At 43.8% G+C, this 18,827-nt stretch overlaps 2 protein-coding genes across 3 annotated transcripts in view; both read right to left on the reverse strand.

The window, feature by feature from the left end:
* Nucleotides 1-1,899: 1,899 nt before the first annotated feature.
* Nucleotides 1,900-11,658, reverse strand: atp6ap1a (ATPase H+ transporting accessory protein 1a). Of its 2 annotated transcripts, none has more exons than XM_062460461.1 (12): nucleotides 11,405-11,658; nucleotides 10,473-10,602; nucleotides 9,616-9,690; nucleotides 9,290-9,483; nucleotides 9,118-9,158; nucleotides 8,119-8,204; nucleotides 7,666-7,818; nucleotides 7,422-7,579; nucleotides 7,044-7,094; nucleotides 6,374-6,611; nucleotides 4,506-5,584; nucleotides 1,900-4,343 (listed from the first exon to the last, which is right to left on the reverse strand). In XM_062460461.1, exons 1-11 carry the CDS (start codon nucleotides 11,524-11,526, stop codon nucleotides 5,375-5,377), a joined length of 1,458 nt encoding a protein of 485 aa, XP_062316445.1. In that variant the 5' UTR covers nucleotides 11,527-11,658; the 3' UTR covers nucleotides 1,900-4,343; nucleotides 4,506-5,374. The 2 variants fall into 2 exon arrangements, with proteins under 2 accessions (XP_062316445.1, XP_062316446.1); XM_062460462.1 differs by having other exon boundaries at nucleotides 10,473-10,599; nucleotides 11,405-11,654.
* A 1,675-nt stretch (nucleotides 11,659-13,333) lies between these two features.
* tafazzin (tafazzin, phospholipid-lysophospholipid transacylase) overlaps nucleotides 13,334-18,827 on the reverse strand; it is an 8,967-nt gene continuing 3,473 nt past the window's right edge. Inside the window, exons 6-7 of the mRNA XM_062460566.1 lie at nucleotides 14,227-14,304; nucleotides 13,334-13,970 (exon numbers count right to left, since the gene is read on the reverse strand). Coding sequence (XP_062316550.1) covers nucleotides 13,869-13,970; nucleotides 14,227-14,304 — 180 coding nt within the window. The 3' untranslated portion in view covers nucleotides 13,334-13,868. The remainder of the gene's footprint in view (nucleotides 13,971-14,226; nucleotides 14,305-18,827) is intronic.

Consider the following 18,827-nt stretch of genomic DNA (forward strand, 5'->3'; position numbering starts at 1 on the left):
CTGTATTTGGGGATCAGTCAATCATCCATTAACCGCCTTCAGGTAGTCCAAAATGCTGCTGCCAGAGTTCTGACAGGAACGCGAAAACGGGAACATATAACTCCTGTCCTTCAGAAACTTAATTGGCTGCCGGTGTGCCACATAATTAATTTTAAAATCTTGCTTTTAGTTTTTAAATCAATAAATGGGTTAGCTCCGTCCTACCTTTCTGACCTGCTGACAGTCCATCAACCTACAAGAGTTTTGAGATCTGCGAACTTAGGCCTCTTAATAGTTCCTAGATCGAGACTTCAGACTAGAGGAGATAGAGCATTCTCTATTGCTGCTCCAAGACTTTGGAATAATCTTCCTCTGGAAATTAGAACAGCACCTTCCTTGTCCATTTTTAAAGTGAGGTTAAAGACCTTTTTATTTGATTTGTCTTATAAAAATGAATGTTGATGCGGTTATTCTGTTTGTCTGTGTCTGTTATCATGTTGTGGTCCTATTTAGCACTCTGTATAGCACATTTGTCAACGGAAGTTGTGTTTAATTGTGCTTTATAAATAAAGTGATTGATTGATCACCACCTGGATAGATCACCATCTGGGTAGATCACCACCAGGGTAGATCAACACCAGGGTAGATAGCCAGGGTAGATCACCACCTGGGTAGATCACCACCAGGGTAGATCAACACCAGGGTAGATCAACACCAGGGTAGATCCCCAGGGGAGATAGCCTGGGTAGATCACCACCTGGGTAGATCACCACCTGGGTAGATCAACACCAGGGTAGATCAACACCAGGGGAGATAGCCAGGGTAGATCCCCAGGGGAGATAGCCAGGGTAGATCACCACCAGGGTAGATCACCACCTGGGTAGATCACCACCTGGGTAGATAGCCAGGGTAGATAGCCAGGCTAGATCACCACCTGGGTAGATCACCACCAGGGTAGATCCCCAGGGTAGATAGCCAGGGTAGATCACCACCAGGGTAGATCACCACCTGGGTAGATCACCACCTGGGTAGATAGCCAGGGTAGATAGCCAGGCTAGATCACCACCTGGGTAGATCACCACCAGGGTAGATCCCCAGGGTAGATAGCCAGGGTAGATCCCATGGGTAGATTACCACCAGGGTAGATCCCCAGGGTAGATAGCCAGGGTAGATCCCATTGGTAGATTACCACCAGCGTAAATCCCATGGAGTTGTTGATTGGGTTGGGTCTGTGAGGGTTGATTACATCATATGTAATATATGTATATTATACTACATATTATGTAGCCTGCATTTTATGAGTCGGTTGACGGGGTAATGTAATTACATATGTATTTATTGCAACCCTAACCTACACTGTAAAACCACATAGCCGTTATATATTTGTTGACGTTGTTTTAGTTTACATGAATGAAAGTGAAAAGGAGTTTAATGGGCCAATTAACAATCATTTTAAGATCATTTTTAATTAATTCATTAATAAATACATAGGGCTTACAGTCTCTGAACTGACATTGCCCACTGGATTGAACATCCTTCCTGAGATGGACAAAATGGAATCTGTATAAGTTTAAGTAGGGTTGTGATTATTGATTGACTTTTGATGTCTTATGCCATTTCATTTTCCTTTCTGCTGCTGTATATTATGTCAATATATGTATGGGAATGCTGTAGTGCATGTCACAATAATATGATGTACAAAATGAATGTTGTCGTGCCGACACAACCTTGTACTTGTCTGGTTGTTCAGTACCATTGTCTTTCACAGAAAAACTCAATAGAATCTAAGTAACAAAAAAATGAACATCCTTCCTGGTGGGGGGGACTTGCTGGTAATGTCTCGTCTTTTGTTGTTGACAGTTCACAAAAGACAAAGGGATGATTCATAGGGTTAGGGTTAGTCCAAAGACAAAGGGGTGATTCAGTCCAAGCTGGTTTATTAGGTTGGGTTACAATTTGGGTTACAGTAAGGGCCTCACACCAAACCTCATCTAACACACCTCCAATCACACAAATAAACAACTCACAAAAACTAAAATTAACAGTTGTTTCCTTTTTTGTCCAACTCTGAATATTTTAAAAACATTGGTTTATCAGAATAGAAAGTATCCTATTTTGATCACCTGTGTAGATCACCACTTGGGTAGATCACCACCAGGGTAGATAGCCAGGGTAGGTCACCACCAGGGTAGGTCACCACCAGGGTAGGTCACCACCAGGGTACATAGCCACGGTAGATAGCCACGGTAGATAGCCAGGGTAGATGACCCTCAGGGTAGGTCACCACTAGGGTAGATAGCCAGGGTACATTTACATTTAGTCATTTAGCAGACGCTCTTATCCAGAGTGACTTACAGCAACTACAGGGACATTCCCCCGAGGCAAGTAGGGTGAAGGGCCTTGCCCAAGGACACAACGTCAGTTGGCATGACCGGGAATCGAACTGGCAACCTTCGGATTACTAGCCCGATTCCCTCACCGCTCAGCCAACTGACTCCCTCTGGTGATCTACCCAGATGGGTAGATGGGTAGATCACCATCTGGGTAGATAACCCCCTTAGGCCGTAAGGTGAACCCTGTTAACGTTTCAACCCGCTCCACAGTCTGGCATCTACACAATCTTTAGCTCATAAAAAAGAACGAGTCCTGCCAAGCTACCAAAAAAAAGTTTGTCGCTGAAATTCCAGTCGATTGTCGATGCGTCTATGTTTTATGCAGAACTAGTTTCTTCAGAGCGTAATAGGATTTTGGTGGCACGGTTCGACACGTGACCATTCTACACCAATAAGGTAGCTGCTTTTTGTCAACATGGATGGATATGGTTGTCAAATAGAGGATGGGACCTTGCACGTTAGTGTTTCCTATGTTTATTTTGCCGTGGCGGCCCGCCACGACTACATTTCTGCCGCCATGGTATCAGAAATAGGGCTGTACAAAATGTTAGGACGTCTATGTGATTGTTAGAGTGCATGTCGGAGAATAGCATGGATACGCGCTTCACACCGCAGTTGAGATTGTGCGTCTTTGAGAAGTAGTATAGCTAACTTGTCAGTTAATTTAATCCTGTTATTGTATTATTAAGTTAACTGGTGATCTTCGTTGTTTGTATTATTCCCCTGCTAGCTAAATTGCACATGTCTGTTGATTCGATAGCGATTGCTGCCTTTGCTTACGTTTGTATTTTCGGTGCATTACTATGCAGAACTAGTTTTAATTAATAAATAGTGGGTTTATTGTTATTATTTGCTACAGAATGCTTAGCCTATCAAGCTCAAATGAAGCAGACAGTGTACATGCTTTCGAGTACCTTAATCGATAGGCTAGGCTACTGACCAACTATCAATTATTCATACGTCAATTAATAATTGGCAGCATTTATGCCATTTAGAACATACTTTATGAGCGGTAGGTCTCTAAGTAGCCTAACCTTATTGCTTTAGGGGAAATAGTACGAAAATATGTGCAATATTATATTAGTTATTAAACTAGGCTATTACATTAACCTGGGGGGGGGACACAGACTTATGTCGTTGTTGTAACATTCATTCATTCTTCCACAAATGAAAACACTGATCAACCATAAAAACAGTCGTTATGAAAAATATGAAATATGATATATAAAACTGTACAAAACAGAATAAGGAATAACAGATTAAGGACACTCAGTCCTCACTCTCAGTGTCAGGACAGTTATCTTCCAGTTCCTCAGTTTCTTTTGTGTTGGCACAATTATAACAACAACATAAGTCTGTGCAACACAGTCCTGCAGAAAAACATGAACATCTGCCTGTCTCACACGCACTTTTGCAGCCGCAGTGTATCACATGCAAAACACTGTCAGGGGCCGAATTTCTGTTACGTGCAATGTCCCATCCTCTATTTGCCAAACATATCCATCCATGTTGACAAAAAGCAGCTACCTTATTGGTGTAGAACGATCACGTGTCGAACCGTGCCACCAAAATCCTATTACGCTCTGAAGAAACTAGTTCTACATAAAACATAGACGCAACGATAATCGACTGGAATTTCAGCGCCAAACTTTTTTTTGGTAGCTTAGCACGACTCGTTCTTTTTTATGAGCTAAAGATTGTGTAGATGCCAGACTGTGGAGCGGGAATCATTTTCTAAAAGACTTTTCGTGGTTCACCTTGCGGCCTACCTGGGAAGATCACCACGAGTAGATCGCAGCTGGACCTGGTTTTATTCTGGGGTAAATAATTAATTTTTTTGAAGTAAAAAAAATACGATTGGACAATAGACCGCTTAACAAGGTCAACAACCCTCATCCAAGTTGGTGTTTTTGAATTTTTTAAATGTATCTTATTAATATCTTATCGAATTTAGATAGCTTCCTATTTAACCTGGCGGCTAACACACCCTGCCCTTAACCTGGCGGCTAACACACCCTGCCCTTAACCCTGAGTTAACCTGGCGGCTAACACACCCTGCCCTTAACCCTGAGTTAACCTGGCGGCTAACACACCCTGCCCTTAACCTGGCGGCTAACACACCCTGCCCTTAACCTGGCGGCTAACACACCCTGCCCTTAACCCTGAGCTCCCCTCAGGTGCAGGTTCCTCCCTTTAGTAACATTGAAAGTAGTTTACAGAACCATCCTACAGTTTCAGAAAAAACACCTAAACAAGACTACACATTGTGTAAACACGTACACAACAAAGCACAAGATGACAACAAGTCTCACCAGTAAATAACATTTCATAATATGCATATGATTTACGTGTCTTCATATGTACAATGCCCAGCTAACTGACTGAACCAGACTGTCGCTAACTGACTGAACCAGACTGTCGCTACTCTTCTCAGATTACTCCCTTAGTTCCTGTTTACATAGCTGGTTTCCTGTTTACAGAGCTGGTTTCCTGTTTACAGAGCTGGTTTCCTGTTTACAGAGATTCTCTCTGACACCACTGGTCCCAGCTGTGGAGAGGAGGAGCCTAGTCTCAGATAACATGGAGGTGTAAACATGGAAGCTATGGTCACGACAGGGATGACCTCACCACCCTTCTGAATAAATAATAATGATAACAACAACAACAACAGCAGTGCCACTAGAAGCTCTCACTACCCTCAATGGACAGTTAGGACACACACAGGGCGGAGTAGGACAGTTAGTCTGTCTGGGGGACAGAGATGGCTGTCTGTGTGTTATGTGTGTGTGTGTGTGTGTGTGCGTGGTATGTGTGTGTGTTGTGTGTGTGTGTGTGTGTTAGTCTGTCTGGGGGACAGAGATGGCTGTATGTGTGTTGTGTGTGTGTGGGTGTGTGTGTGTGTGTGTGTGTGTGTGTGTGTTAGTCTGTCTGGGGGACAGAGATGGCTGTATGTGTGTGTGTGTGTGTGTGGGTGTGTGTGTGTGTGTGTGTGTGTGTGTGTGTTAGTCTGTCTGGGGGACAGAGATGGCTGGGCCCTTGGGGTCATCGAAGCGGTCCATGGTGTGCAGCTGCATGATCATGTGGAGGCCGTAGGTGAGCACTAGGACCATGAGGAGGCTGGTCAGCAGCCCCATCCAGATCCCTGGGCTGAAGAAGCCGGCACAGTCACTGGCGTAGGAGAAGTCACTGCCCGTAACGTTGAAGCCCTGGATCTGAAGAAGAAAGAGCATTGAAGGCAGAGAGAGGAAAGAGAAGAGAGGGGTTGGGTGTTAGTTCTTATTCTGCAATAGAGCAGCCTGCCTCACCTAGGGCTGCACGATTATGGCCAAAATGATAATCACGATTATTCTGATCAATATTGAGATCATGATTAATTATCACGATTATTTGTTGATTTTAACCAAAACAAATGTTATTGTCACATAGGCTAATTATAACTGCTTTCACATCCATATTGTGCTACATTCCTGCTAATGTACAAATATGTGCATCAAAATAAAATAGGTCCTCTTATTCAACAAAATTCAGTGCATCTCCTTAAAGAATTTAGAAAAATAAATAAATAAAACAATAAAGAAAATGTAGCAAAACTTCAACAGGGCACTATTGTCCATTTTACATTGTGTAAATATATTTTAGAAAAAAACAAAAAACAACTAAACAACTTTGATACGTGAACGGAATGACGCATTTAAAATATTGCTCGATCACGCAAATTTGATCGTGGGAAGCCAAAATCGTGATCGTGATTAAAATTTGATTCATTGTGCAGCCCCCTAGCCTCATCCCTAAGGATGACACCCCTACTGATGTCTGACAGGAGGAGAGAAGAGGAGGAAGAAGAGGGGAAGGAAGAGGAGGAGGAGGAGAGGAGGTGGAGGAAAAGGAGGAGGAAGAGAGAGAGAGGAAGAGAGGTGGAGCAGGAGGAAAGGATAGGAGGAGGATGAGAGGAGGAAGATAGAGGAGGAGGAGGAGGAGGAGAGGACAGGAGCAGGAGTCACCTGGAAGTCCTGGAAGGAGACCCTCCACTGGTTGGCGGGGTCCTTGTCAGAGCGCGGGACCAGTGCAGGGTAGCTGGAGCTCCGGACGTACTCACACCGGTACGAGTATTCTGCCGGTGCGTAGACGTGGCGGCTGCCGTTAAATGTGGCCCTGGTGCCATCATACTCTAGCTCCACCGTGTCCAGGGTGAACCAGCGCCGTGCAGACACCGGGAAGTGCCTCTGCTTCATGATGAACCTGGAGACACACACACGTATAGACACACACACGTATAGACACACACACGTATAGACACACACACGTATAGACACACACATGTAAAGACACACACACGTACAGATACACACACGTATAGATACACACACACGTATAGATACACACACACGTATAGACACACACATGTAAAGACACACACGTATAGATACACACACACACATGTATAGACACACACACACACGTATAGACACACACAGACACACACACAGGCAGGAGCACACACACAGTAGAGTTAGGGTTAGGGTTAAAGGTTAGGGTTAGAGTTAAAGGATATTTAGGGGAAAACTGAGTGGATGAGTGTGAGTGTGTACGTGTGTGTATGATGGTAAGTGTGTGTGTGTGTTTGGGTGAGTGTGTGTGTGGGTGGATGAGTGTGTGTGTGTGTGAACTTACATCAGCTTGAAGGAGCGATGTCCGAGGACGTTCTCGTAGTTCAACACCAGTCTGAGAGCAACAGAGAATACTGTCAACTTCCTCCTTCCCTGTTAATTACATCACTTCCTCCTTCCTTGTTAATAACATCACTTCCTCCTTTCCTGTCAATTACATCACTTCCTCCTTTCCTGTCAATTACATCACTTCCTCCTTCCCTGTCAATAACATCACTTCCTCCTTCCCTGTTAATAACATCACTTCCTCCTTCCCTGTTAATAACATCACTTCCTCCTTCCCTGTTAATAACATCACTTCCTCCTTCCCTGTCAATAACATCACTTCCTCCTTCCCTGTCAGTATTATGACTTCTTCCGCCTGCCTTCCATGACCTCTGACCTGGAGGTTGACTTGTCACAGGACGAGTCGTGCAGCCTGGGGATGACGCCCTCTCCAAAGGTGGTGGGGGTGAGGTCATGCCCCTCCCAGCGGCCACTCCGCAGGATGCTGACCGACAGGTTCCCCGCCCACAACAGAATGCAGCTTGATCCGTCTTTCTGTAGAGGAGAAACACATCACCAAGCCACATGAGTGTGTGTGTGAGTGTGAGTATGTGTGTGTGTGTTAGCTTCAGTTCCGCTACCTTGAACTCCACAGGAGGGTAAAGCCCAGGCCTCTCTCTCTCCCTCTCCCTCTCTCTCTCCCTGTTCCTGTTGCGGTCTCTCCCGTAGCCTCGTGCCTGCAGCAGAGAACGACCCCCGCCCAGACCCGCCTCCAACACCACAGAGGACACTTCCTGGAGGGAGGGGTGGAGAGGTGGAGAGGTAGAAGAGAGGTAGAGAGGTGGAGAGAAATAGAGGGATTAAGAGTGGGAGAGAGTGGAGAGATAGAGAGAAGAGAGGGAGTGTTAGGATAAAGAGACAGGTGAGAGAAAGAGAGGAGAGTTAGGTAGAAAGAGACCATAAGAAAAAGAAGAAAAAAGATTTTTTTTAAAGATAAGAAAATATCACAGTGTAAAACCACTGCTAACCAAAAACACACACACACAAGGACAGATAAGCCCACACACCAACAAGCATCAAACACACACACTTACCCGTGAGGGTCGGAGGGCGGTGTAGATGGCGGTGTAGGGGACAGACTGGGCCTTCATTATGCTCATCACCTGACCAATCACCTCATCTGCAACACACATCAGATATGAGCTGACCCTGCACACACACCAGATAGACTAATGTTTAAACCTCAGTTAACCAGTCAGTCAGCTTTAAGAACGGTTGTTCTAATGCTCTGTTGTTCTATTGTGCCCCCTACTTGTTAACTGCCCGTTTCTCTGGCAGAGCTGTCTTCATGACAGGAAGTACCGTAGCTAACAGGAAGTACCGTAGCTAACTCAATGTTCCTGTCTTCATGACAGGAAGTACCGTAGCTAACAGGAAGTACCGTAGCCAACTCAATGTTCCTGTCTTCATGACAGGAAGTACCGTCGCTAACAGGAAGTACCGTAGCCAACTCAATGTTCCTGTCTTCATGACAGGAAGTACCGTAGCTAACAGGAAGTACAGTAGCTAACTCACTGTTCCTGTCTTCATGACAGGAATTACCGTAGCTAACTCACTGTTCCTGTCTTCATGACAGGAAGTATGGTAGCTAACAGTAAGTACTGTAGCTAACTCACTGTTCCTGTCTTCATGACAGGAAGTACCGTAGCTAACAGGAAGTACCGTAGTTTACTCACCGTTCCTGTCTTCATGACAGGAAGTACCGTAGCTAACAGGAAGTACCGTAGTTTACTCGCCTGTTCCTGTCAGGGAGTCAGGTGGCTGAGCGGCGAGGGAATCGGGCTAGTAATCCGAAGGTTGCCAGTTCGATTCCTGGCTGTGCCAACTGACGTTGTGTCCTTGGGCAAGGCACTTCACCCTACTTGCCTCGGGGGAATGTCCCTGTACTTACTGTAAGTCGCTCTGGATAAGAGCGTCTGCTAAATGACTAAATGTAAATGTCTTCATGACAGGAAGTACCGTAGCTAACAGGAAGTACCATAGCTAACAGGAAGTACTGTGTACTGTGTACTGAAGTACTGTAGCTAACTCACCGTTCCCACTAAGCACCTCCTTCACTGACATCAGGTCTGCCCTGAAAGAGACCACACCCACAGTTAGTTAAGCCATACCTACTGTTTGTGTGTATAAGTGTGGTTGTGCCAAATGTGTCTACATGTGTGTGTGTGTGTGTGTGTGTGAGTGTGTATCCATGTGTGTGTGTACCCAATGCTGTAGGGCAGTCTGAACACCAGCAGAGCAGGGCTAGAGGCGTTGAGGCGGAGCTGGGCCAGAGTGTCAGCGTCCATGTAGAGAGGAGAGGTCTCCAACTGGTCTTGCAGCTGGCCAATCACAGCGCTGGAGGCCAGTCCGGACACGGCAGGAAGCACAAGAGAGGAGGAACACGACAGCAGCGCCTTCTGGAGGACAACACAGGAACAACACCCCTGTTACAGTAGAAACTAACCCCAACAGGCCACAGAGGGCACCGTCAAGATACAAGTGAGCGTGTGTATGCATGTGTGTGAGTGTGTGTAGATGTAAGGACACACCTCCAGGTTAGGAAAGGCACTGTCCTGCTTGTTGCCAAAGGCTCCTCCATACACAGTGAAGTCCTCCACACTCATCTGTCAGGCAGAGAGGAGACATTAAGAGTAGCAGAACACACTCAGATATACACTCAGTCAGGTGGCTGAGCGGTTAGGGATTCAGGCTATTAATCAGAAGGTTGCTGGTTCAATTCCTGGCCGTGAAAAATGACGCTGTGTCCTTGGGCAAGGCTCTTCACCCTACTTGCCTCGGGGGAATATCCCTGTACTTACTGTAAGTCGCTCTGGATAAGAGCGTCTGCTAAATGTACATGTAACTAGCCTGTACTGTACTCAAGCTAGCTAGACTAGCAAACTCAGTGAACGTGACTTCAGTAAAGAAAATAAATTCCAATAATGTTTACGTAAGCTAGGTATGTGTTAAAATATTCTTGATTATATTTTCTGATGGGTTTGTTAGCTACAATTTTTCCTCCCAGAAGAGATAGATGCCTGAATGCTTCAATGAGGAAAATAGCACTAGTAGTACATTATTATTAAGGGTGAGAGAGAGAGGGTGAGAGACAGATGGTGAGAGAGGGTCAGAGAGGGTGAGAGAGAGCCGGATGGTGAGAGAGAGAGGGTCAGAGAGGGTGAGAGAGAGCCGGATGGTGAGAGAAAGAGAAGGTGAGTGAGAAGGTGAGAGAGGGGGTGAGAGAGAGGGTGAGAGGCTGAGAGAGAAATAGAGAGAGAGGGTGAGAGAGGTTGGACATAGGCAGAACAGAGTGTAGGGCCAGCATATCACCACAGAACAAGTAGTGACTACAAATTCCTCCAGGAGATGACCCCAGAGGACGGGTCTGGAGTCGGGGCTCTCTCACCTTGTCCTGCAGGAAGAGGAGGAGGTTGCGAGGGGAGGAGTTCAGGGCCGTCTCCAGGTAAGAGCCCAGCTGAGCGCTGCCCACAATGTGACCTGCTGGGGGCAGGGCCAGGGGCGGGGCAGCAGACCTGCTGCAGACAAGGATGGACTGTAACACCTGGTCCTCTCTCTGCATGCTATACTTGAGATCCTATTGTACTGTTGTCTCATAAGACTTGTACTATGTAATAGTGTAGTGGAGGTTACTGTTGACCTATAGGTTCCTTGAGATATTTTACTGTTGGTGCCTGTTAGCTGAGATAATAGTTACTTTGCTCTGTGCTTATAGACCGTTCCTTGATCGACCACTGAAATACCGTTGCACTTCTGATCCTTGACTTTCTGCTGTACATTCTATACCAGTGCACTATTTGTATGTGACTTTGGATAAAAGCGTCTGATAAAAAAATAAATACATTAAGTAATATTAACTACCAAGCCGTTCTACCGTAGTGTAGGATCGAACCGGTCAGGATCCACGAGCAGATAACCGGCAGTATGATGCGGCCTTGCATAATGAAGCTAAACGTAACCGAAACACACCTTAAATTCCTTGTTGGTCACCTCGGTTCTCTGAACGGCTGCAGGGACTGTCATCAGAGCCGTCTACAGTGAACGTACATAGCACTAGCTGCTACACACCTGCTGTGCGCTAAATCATTGATGGTTGCCTTTTCAGGAAATCATCGAGCTAGATCAGCGTAGAATAATAGTATTAACAACGTTTAATGTGACATAAGCAATAATCAACCAAACATTTATTCGAGAAAGGTAGTTGTTGCTGTTATACACGGTGGTATATTTTGGATTAGGAATGGCAAAACGTCAAGTAACGTTACTCGTTAACGGTACTCGAGTAAACAGGCACCAACAAAACCGAAAGCCCGCACTCACCCTTCACTCGTCCATAGCATCAGAGGCACCTGTTCTTCGCTGGTAGTTGAGGGTAACACGGCGAATAAAACGGCAAATAGCACTGAGGCGCGATGGACCGCTCGCATCCTTGCAGTCGCCATGTTTGGAGAATCTAATTTTAAGAGATGACGTCAGTCCAGGACCAAGGCTAGCGGCGGAGAGTCGCCAGTACCTCCACTGGCCGCCAGAGGTCGTCCTCTCAGACCTTTGTAATGTGACGTCCAGTCTCAAATCCGGTGGCGTCTAGCTGAACTAAATTTGCTCATTTTCTAAATGACGTCAATTACCTCATTAAAACACTAAAATCTACGCATAATGAAAAAAGTGTCAAACTGGTAGAATTATATGAAAAGTTTTGTTAATTATAGTATAACTTGTGACTCTTTACTTTTTTTTTTATACTGACAAATTTGTTTGTGCATTTATATAAGATTCTTTTGTCATTTTCTTTATAGTTGTATATTATTTAGACTGATCTTGAAGATGTTTCTCATCTAATGTTCATTGCTGAATTGATTGAACGGTCATTGTATTTGTTAACATTTTTGCAATAATTTTTTATAAATTTATTTTTATTCAAAAAATGATCCAGGACCAGACATGGAGACTAGTGTCAGTCGGTCTGTAATAACGTGAAATCCTGTATTCTGTACTTAAGTTTTGTATATGTATCAAAACTAATACTTTTATTCATTTCGTCCTGCAATTCTGTTAAGAATAATATCACCAGATTAAGATGTAATGCCACCAGATTAAGATGTTGTGATGTCACCAGTTTAACCCTTGTGTTATCTTCGGGTCATTCTGACCCATCAGTCATTGTGACCCACCGTCGTATTGCGACAACTTTACCGCATACAAAAACAAAGTGAAGCATTTTCTTTTGTGACACTTTTAACATTGCGAATGTTAAAAGAAAATTATTTTTATTTGTTTTTGTATTGGGTAAACACAACGATGGTTCGTTATGAACCTTTGGGTCATGTGACCCGAAGGCAGCACAAGGGTTAAGGTATAATGTGACCAAATTAAGATGGTATGACGCAACCAGATTAAGATGTTGGGTAGGCCTACATCGGAGATAACATCTGTATGGAGAATTCAACAATCATAAAAATGAAAAACATATCTGTCATGGGTAAATCATCTTCACAGTTCTATTAGAGATATTACTTTTCCTCCATTTTGATTATCAGTAAAAGTGTTTATTCATTGATGTGTAGCTACAGGTCCTCACCCCTCTTCTGAGTATGAAGTTTACACTTTATATTGTCTTTATATATTGTCTATACCAGCCATTCCCGACCTTTTGCACTTTGTGGTCCACTTGCATAGCTCAAATATCTTTGCGGCTGCCCAACACATCCGTTCACTTAATTCGCGTTTATCACACGTTTAACAACACCACGGGAGCCAAACAGTTCGCTTTCACAGCAAAATGTATTAGAGCAATCAAAGACAACGTGTCCATCAGCGCCACAGTAAGCACACATTGTAAAGAGAGGTAACCTGCGTAACCACCACGGCCAGGCCAGGTCTAGAACTTCTGGTGAAGTTAAAAAACGTGACTTTTAATAGGTTATGTTAACCCTTGTGTTATCTTCGGGTCATTCTGACCCATCAGTCATTGTGACCCGCCGTCGTATTGCGACAACTTTACCGCATACAAAAACTAAGTGAAGCATTTTCTTTTAACCGTTGGGCTGTCTCAGACCCCCCACATTGCAAAGGTTAACTCTTGTGCTGCCTTCGGGTCACATGACCCAAAGGTTCATAACGAACCATCGTTGTGTTTACCCAATACAAAAACAAATTAAAATAATTTTCTTTTAACCTTCGCAATGTGGGGGGTCTGAGACAGCCCAACGGTTAAAAGAAAATGCTTGAAATATATCTGCATGGCACCAGTTTCGAATGTAGAAAAGATCCATACTTTATTGGCTGATTTATGGCAAAGTATGTTGACCCCAACAAGGCAATTTATGTTCAGAAAACAACCACACCTTTTTTTACTGAACCTTGAATCAGTCCTTAATGCATAAAAAGTGATCTTTCTTTGAGCTAAAATAGACATTCATATTTATTTATATACATATAGAAAGGGGGGAGTGGCATCTGGTGAGACATGATCAGAGACCAACTGTCAATGTCAAAAACCAGGAGAAAAAAAAAAAAAAAAATTAATATTAAATTCGATTTTGCAACTGAACTGTACTGAGATGACGGCCAAATGCAGGATGGGAAGGTCTGGAGGAGAGCAGCCACTTATAGCACCAGCTGCAGGATCAGGAGTGAGAGGGTGTGTGTGTGTGTGCCTCAGTAAAAGTGGTTATCTTGATGGTTGTGACACAGTAGAGTCCCACCAGAAGCCTGGGCCTCAGGTACTGGTGTGGACCTGACAGCCTGGGCCTCAGGTACTGGTGTGGACCTGACAGCCTGGGCCTCAGGTACTGGTGTGGACCTGACAGTGGAGGGCCTCTGCCTGGGTCTTCAGGCTGCGAAACTCCCCCTGGACAAAATCTGTCAGGACCTTCCTCATCTCCACCTGAGAGGAAAACACACTTACATTGATGTGTTTGTGTGTGTGTGTGTGCCCGTACGTGTTTGTATGTGTGTGTGTATATGTGCGTGTAAGCATGTGTGTACGGTGTGTATACTTGTATGTGTGTGTACAGTGTATGTGTAAGTGTAGTGACACTACACATACACACATATTAACACGTGTGTGTATGAGAATATGTGTGTGTGTATATGTGTGAGAATATGTGTGCGTACGTGAGTGTGTGTGTATATGTGTGTACCTGGCTCCTGTTGTCGTCCTTCAGTTCCTCCACCAGGTGATGCACTCTGAAGGGTTTTCCCACCAGGATGGTGATTCTCTACAGGAGGAGACCGAGTCGTTACTCTCCCTCCCTCACTCACACACACACATGGGTACACACAGGCACACACACACACACCTGCACGCACACATACACACCGAGCTATCCCTGTCCCCAAGCATGAGACAGAAGCATAAATAAAAAGAGATGATGAATGGATAACCTGAGCTCCGGGGTGTATATATGTGTAAGTGTGTACGTGTAGAAGTGTGTGTATGTAAGTATAGATGTGTGTGTAAGTGTGTGTGTAAGTGTAGAAGTGTGTGTGTAGAAGTGTGTGTGTGTAAGTGTAGATGTGTGTGTGTGTGTGTGTAAGTGTAGAAGTGTGTGTGTGTGTGTAAGTGTAGGTGTGTGTGTGTGTGTAAGTTGTAGTGAGGTCCACAAGACCACACGGAGCCAACATCTTGCCACACCTGAAGAGTGATTCAATCACATCAGACAAACCTAATCAGCCCTTGTGACACCCTCAGTATGCTGATTACCCACCAAACGCCGATGCAAAGGAACCATAGAATGGGGGGGGGGGGACCTCCCCAATCTACCTAATCAGCCCTCCTGCTAGCTTGCAAGCTTCAAAGGGCCTGATTTAGACAACACGTCTCCAGCGACCATTTGCTATCCATTTCGGCGGCGATTTGAACAAAGAACATACCTTGATAAGAACTTTTGAGGAAAGTTCTTGAGACTTCACCTTTACCACAAGAGTACAAGGTGGAGAATTATGAGAGGGATATTTGTGTTATGTTTGTTACTTTGTTTTAATGTTGTGTTCACTGAAATCTTGATTCTAGTAACAACTCCTTCTTCCTGAAAGATAACCACGTCATTCTTGGTATCTACACGAAGCTATCATAATAAAACAATCATTCAACTATATTTTGTAACTGTACCAAGATGTCCAGAACAATATTTGAACCATCGAATGAACCAGCCAGAGATCAGATCACACCTTTGGTAGGTGTGAAGGAAGGAGGGGGGAGTTGAGAACCCAGCTTCCCCCAATCCACATCTGACCCCAGACGGGTCCTCCCTCGAACTGTATAAAGCCCTAAGATGACCATCAATCTCTGACTCCAGCGAAACCGACCATGGCATGAACGCCATCAGGATTGGCGTTCCAAAGGACGTCGCCAAGCTTCTCCTGAGATTCAACTTCATAGTGAACGCGTCACTATCGGGACGTTTCAACAGAAGAACCAAAAACGCAATTCCAAATGCGACTTCACTGAGATCCCGCAGACTCAGTCACATGACCCAGCGCAGCCGCGCTGTGACTTCAGATTCTTCAAATGGACCTTTGCCGCCCTCAACATCATTGATCAACCCCTGATCAAACGTAACTATGGCTAACGCTCTTTCCTCCTCGACATGGCATTGGCGTGAGCTCTGTTTATGATTTGTAAGGATGTAATCACTGACTGTATAATTTCTGCCTTTCTTTAAGTTAGACCATTTCATTCTGTTCATTGAAACCAATCTCTCATATCAAACCCATAATCCAACTTTTCATAAGATCTGTTTACCTTACTTGAATAAATTCATTGTAAAGATATTTTGACGTGCGTGTTCACTGATGTTACGATTGGCTCTACTCTTAGAACGAATTCATTCCTAAAGATGAGACTGATTATTACATATTAAACATAGGATTCCCTAATGTCCTAAACCAATATTAGGGTGGTGCCCCAGACTTTATGATAAATTAAGTATTTCTATCTTTAAACGAGCAAACCCCGCTACAAAGTGTAGATGTGTGTGTGTGTGTGTGTAAGTGTAGAAGTGTGTGTGTGTGTGTACGTGTAGAAGTGTGTGTGTGTACGTGTAGAAGTGTGTTTGTGTAAGTGTAGATGTGTGTGTAAGTGTAGATGTGTGTGTGTGTGTGTACGTGTAGAAGTGTGTGTGTGTGTACGTGTAGATGTGTGTGTACGTGTAGATGTGTGTGTAAGTGTAGATGTGTGTGTGTGTGTGTGTGTAAGTGTAGAAGTGTGTGTGTGTGTGTACGTGTAGAAGTGTGTTTGTGTGTGTAAGTGTAGAAGTGTGTGTGTGTACGTGTAGAAGTGTGTTTGTGTAAGTGTAGATGTGTGTGTAAGTGTAGATATGTGTGTGTGTGTACGTGTAGAAGTGTGGGTGTGTACGTGTAGAAGTGTGGGTGTGTACGTGTAGAAGTGTGTGTGTGTGTAAGTGTAGATGTGTGTGTGTGTTAGGGCTGTGAAAATTAATATTTGAATGTAAAAAAAAAAGTTAAAAAAAACAACAACAAAAAAACAACCGCGGCAGCAGCGGCGCGTTTGTCTGCTTTGCGGGTGGGCGCGCGCCTCAGCGTCACTGCTGACAGTTGACTTGCGTGGAAGATGGCAGAAAGTGCAGAACCCAGCTTGACCGCAGCAGAGAAAGTGATTGTAACCCCAAAAAATCTAAAGAGTGATGTCTGGAAATATTTCGGATTTTGGTCAGTTGATGGTAAACCTGTTGAGCCTGAAGCTAAAGTAGTGTGTAAGCTATGTAAACTAGAGTTAGCTTACCATTCAACAACTAGCAACTTGAGGCTACATCTCCATGTTTACCACAGCACAGCTCGCTCGGAGCGTTCATGTCGGTTCTATACTGTAAAACTTCAATTAATGTTAATAATATTTGTTTCAATCACTGAATGAAGCCTTTCATATTTGGGACAAGAATCGCGACCTTAAATTGCTTGCACAAAACTCTTGATCAGAACTCAGCATTTGTTTATTGTTGTTGTTCATTTTACACCGCTATGCGCAGAGAGCGCGACGGTGCGGGAGAGAGAGAGAAAGAAAGAGTGCGTGTCTGCGAGCGAGAGGCCAAGGTCTGCGGTCTTGGCCATTAGTTAATTTACTTCTTTTTGTGTAGGTAATATGTTGTTAAATATGTTTAAACTTAAATAAATTAGGCCTACCTACAGTATACAAGTAGTTGTATCTCGTTGTATTAATTTGTCCTGTTATTGACGTGCCTAATGGGCAACCAGAAATTTGAATATATTCGAATATATTCGAATATATTCGAATGTGTTTTTTTAAAGGGAATATTCGAACGTCATTTTTGAGCAATTTTGACAGCCCTAGTCTGTGTGTAAGTGTAGAAGTGTGTGTGTGTGTGTGTGTGTGTAAGTGTAGATGTGTGTGTGTGTGTAAGTGTAGAAGTGTGTGTGTGTGTAAGTGTAGATGTGTGTGTGTGTAAGTGTAGATGTGTGTGTGTGTAAGTGTAGATGTGTGTGTGTGTGTAAGTGTAGATGTGTGTGTGTGTAAGTGTAGATGTGTGTGTGTGTGTAAGTGTAGAAGTGTGTGTGTGTACGTGTAGATGTGTGTGTGTAAGTGTAGATGTGTGTGTGTGCGTGTGTGTGTGTGTAAGTGTAGATGTGTGTGTGTGTGTGTGTGTAAGTGTAGATGTGTTTGTGTGTACGTGTAGAAGTGTGTGTGTCAGGGATTTGAAATGACTTCACTCTTCGAATAGTATCCTAAATGATTTTCGAATATCCGGACAATCTATTTTTATTAATGCAGTTACGTTATGTAATTAGCCTGACATGACGCAAAGCATACAGTAAACACATGAACCCCAACACATTCTGGAAATAATTGTGACTGTTAAGATATTAGATTAAATAAGGGTTAAATAAATAAAACAAATGAAAGAAACTTATTGAACATGACGAAAAGACAATGAACTTGAAAAAACGCTCAGCTTCAGACGTAGGCTCTTAAACTCGACGGAATAACGCTGAGCCTATTATTATGTGAAATAAAAAGTAAAAAATACATTGGACGAAATTAAACACATTGGGTAGGCTATACTTGATAAAAACGAAAGACACACATGGAGAAATATTGCATATTAACTTGGATATTAACTTGGAACCGGAATCCATATACGGTGCACCACCACACAAATGCAAAAATGAATAGCCGATTACGCTACATGGCTAGTGGTAAAAAATGTAATAAGCCACAACTGCATTATCCCTACACATTTTTATTCAGGAAAATGAGCATATAAACATGCTCAGGGGAGAGGCGAGTACGGAGTCGATTTACGAGCAGGCCGGCGTAGAAAAGACTCTGCAGGAACTGAGGTTGCTGCGAGGTACCTACTGCTTAGCCAGGAAACTAAGCTTCTTGTAGCGCCAAATGAAATGAAAGGAGACTCGCAGCAGAACGCAAGGTCACGTAGCATACCTTTTTGATTATGTTTTTTTGAACACTGCTGTCATACAAGCTGTACATTCACTACTTTGTAGCAGAGTGTAATTTTTTTGGTGTTGTCACAGGAAAATATATAATTGAATATTTACAAAAATGTGAGGGGTTTACTCACTTTTGTGGGATACTGTATATATATTTACATTTACATTTAGTCATTTAGCAGACGTTCTTATCCAGAGCGACTTACAGTAAGTACAGGGACATTCACCCCGAGGCAAGTAGGGTGAAGCGCCCAAGGACACAACGTCATTTTACACATCCAGGAATCGAACCGGCAACCTTCTGATTACTAGC

Source organism: Osmerus eperlanus, chromosome 4, assembly GCF_963692335.1.
Source record: "Osmerus eperlanus chromosome 4, fOsmEpe2.1, whole genome shotgun sequence".
In the NCBI taxonomy this organism is placed as follows: domain Eukaryota; kingdom Metazoa; phylum Chordata; class Actinopteri; order Osmeriformes; family Osmeridae; genus Osmerus; species Osmerus eperlanus.

Bases quoted from the DNA above. Each gene is read 5' to 3' on its own strand.
- atp6ap1a (XM_062460461.1), bottom strand. From the start codon at position 11,526: ATGGCGACTGCAAGGATGCGAGCGGTCCATCGCGCCTCAGTGCTATTT. The intron at 8,205-9,117 runs GTGAGTTAGCTA...TGTGTGTTGCAG, and splicing joins GGAGGTGCTTAGTGGGAACG to ATGAGGTGATTGGTCAGGTG. The intron at 7,580-7,665 runs GTAGCGGAACTG...TCTCCTCTACAG, and splicing joins ACCCTCCTGTGGAGTTCAAG to AAAGACGGATCAAGCTGCAT.